This window comes from Gobio gobio, assembly GCF_949357685.1.
Source record: "Gobio gobio genome assembly, chromosome: 20".
Lineage (NCBI taxonomy): Eukaryota > Metazoa > Chordata > Actinopteri > Cypriniformes > Gobionidae > Gobio > Gobio gobio.
In genome coordinates, this window is record NC_137113.1 from 808396 (window position 1) to 810895 (window position 2500).

Genomic DNA, 2500 nt, shown 5'->3' on the forward strand with positions numbered 1-2500 from the left:
AGTAGGCCTGTAGATAGTTATGATATTTGTGGCTGCACCGGGGTCGGTCATTATAAAGTTACGCCACTTTCCTTATTAGGAGAAAATATGTTGTTTTAACGACATAAGATCTCTTATTACGACATACTTGAGTGGAAAAAAATGATATAGGCCCTGTGTGGCAGCAATGCGCGACCGTTTGAAAAACTGTTTCCATTGCAGTTTTGCGAAAATTTCCTTTTTCGAATTGCCTGAAAAACCGCCTCATGCGAGCGTAAAAACGTTTTGCGATATATGGGAGTTTTTGCGAAATTGACGCGTTTCCATTGAGTGTATTGCGCAGTTTGAAGGGTAATGGAAACGCGGCTGATGTTGTTCTCCTGCAATCTGTGTGAAGCAGAGCCGGAGCCTTTACTCAGAGTCTGGTGTGTTTCTCTCCTCCAGGACGGTGCATTACGAGGGCGGAGCCGTGTCCATCCACGCCAGATCCCTGTGGAGGCTGGAGACGCTCAGAGTCGCGTGAGTGCGCCAGCATCATCACTCCAGCGCAGGGGCACATGACCCTTCACAAAGCATGCTGATTTCATTTAGTTCTATTTTTAATTCACACTCTTGCACTGAAAGACACAAAGGTCCCGTTCTGGTTCCTGACCGGCCGCAGTGATGATGTCATCAGGGCTCAGGTGGGCCGACGCGTGTCCCGTCACGCTTCTGGCAGAGGCAGCGTTTGTTCCCATGAAGCCTTAATTACACACCGCAGGCCGTCTGACTAAAAATAATCGCAGGACGCTGAAGTTGGAAGCGGTTTATCAAAGTGGCATTTTGGGGTTGGGGCCAAATTCTGGAGCAGGAGCCCAACACAGTTTTACTTCAGAACAAACGAACGGCTTTCCTCATAAGTTCCTGTATGAATCTCTTGAGCTGCTGTTTGACAGTGATCAGCTCCAAAACACTAGTATGACTAAATATCGTCGTCAACGCCAGAGATGGACAAAGTACACAACTCCATTACTTCAGTAAAAGTAAAAGTACCACTGGTCAAATATTACTCCATTACAAGTAAAAGTTGTAAAGACTTAAGAGTACTTAAGTATCAAAAGTAAAAGTAAATGCATTATTTTATTATTGTTGCAATGTTGTATGAATGCACGCTGTGCCATCATGGTAGTTTAAGCCAGTTCTGCTCCATCTGACATGCTACCTTCAACTCATTTAAATACTTATCAAAGCTCTTATCAAAGTCAAAATCATACTAGAAAAGAAAGGTTTCTACATTGTGTTTATTTGACAGGATTATGTAAAAACATATTTCTGAAAGGACTTCAGTTAACATTATTAGCCCAACTACGTTTTTGCATGCTAACTAACATCATTGTCAAACGTTAGCTATATGTGTTAGCGCTGGATCCTCAAGGCGATGACAACTTGGCGGGTAAATCCTTAAAAAATCATTTGACCGACCATATTTCATACCAGTGTTCATTTAGACAGCAAATTTTGATTTGGTGTTAGTCATAGTCTTTTGACTATAACATTTTAGGCATCTGAATTGTTAAAGTTTTAGTCTAGTTTTAATTGACTATAGTAAGATTTTAGTAGATTCAATAGACTAAAATTCAGTACTTGTGGTGTGGCGTCTGAGAGGCAGCTTTCTGTGTGCACATCCGGATTTAATTGAGCTCTCTTTCGTGTCATCGCTCTTTTTCAGACTTATCCACGTCTGCTCTTCTGAATTTTAACTTTCAAGTATGACCATGGTTGTGCGCATTGTGTCTGGGAACTGATGCCTTCTATAGGCTGTCTGCAAAAAACAGTTTTAATATCACATTTTAAAGAAGAAAACAAATCATCCACTGACTTTCAAAGCAACTACGACTTTCTACTTCGAGGGCCTTGATAGAAATGTGGTGGAGTAAAAAGTACGATATTTGTCTTTCAAATGTAGTGGAGTAAAAGTCATAAGTTTCCAGAAAAAAATACTACTCAAGGAAAGTACAGATACTCAAAAAGTGTACTTAAGTACTGTACTCAAGTAAATGTGCTTAGTTACTGTCCACCTCTGGTCAATGAACCTTTATCACGTGACGAAAACGAGACGAGACGCAGTGTAAACGCTGATCATGTGACGATGACTATAATTAAATGTATAATGCAATATTGTTGACGAATAAAAACGAGACTAAATGTGGTTCATAAAATAAAAACTATGCCAAAATGTCTCTTCATTCTCGTTGAGGAAAATGAGACGAGATGAAATGTTATAACGTTATTTTGTCTCGTTTAGTTGTGTTATTATTATTATTTTGCAGTATTTCTGTGCTTTTTGGTCGAGCTTTTTGACCCCTGCAGAGCACCGTACAGTTGCGCTTCGCTGTCGTTTGGATGCATTTTAAAGATATAGATTTTTTTTTTTTTTTTTTTTTTTAAGAGGAAACAAATTACAATAGTGCAAACACACATCACTTGTAAATCTACAACTTTTCAACAATATGCTTAATAAACAAGTAAAATAATTTTGCAC

The 2500-nt window shown here is 39.3% G+C and overlaps 1 protein-coding gene across 1 annotated transcript in view; it reads left to right on the forward strand.

Moving 5' to 3' along the window:
• Positions 1-2500, forward strand: part of ryr2a (ryanodine receptor 2a (cardiac)) — a gene marked incomplete at its 3' end in the record, with an annotated part of 227705 nt that overhangs the window by 59535 nt on the left and 165670 nt on the right. Inside the window, exon 11 of the mRNA XM_079845576.1 lies at positions 424-498. Coding sequence (XP_079701702.1) covers positions 424-498 — 75 coding nt within the window. The remainder of the gene's footprint in view (positions 1-423; positions 499-2500) is intronic.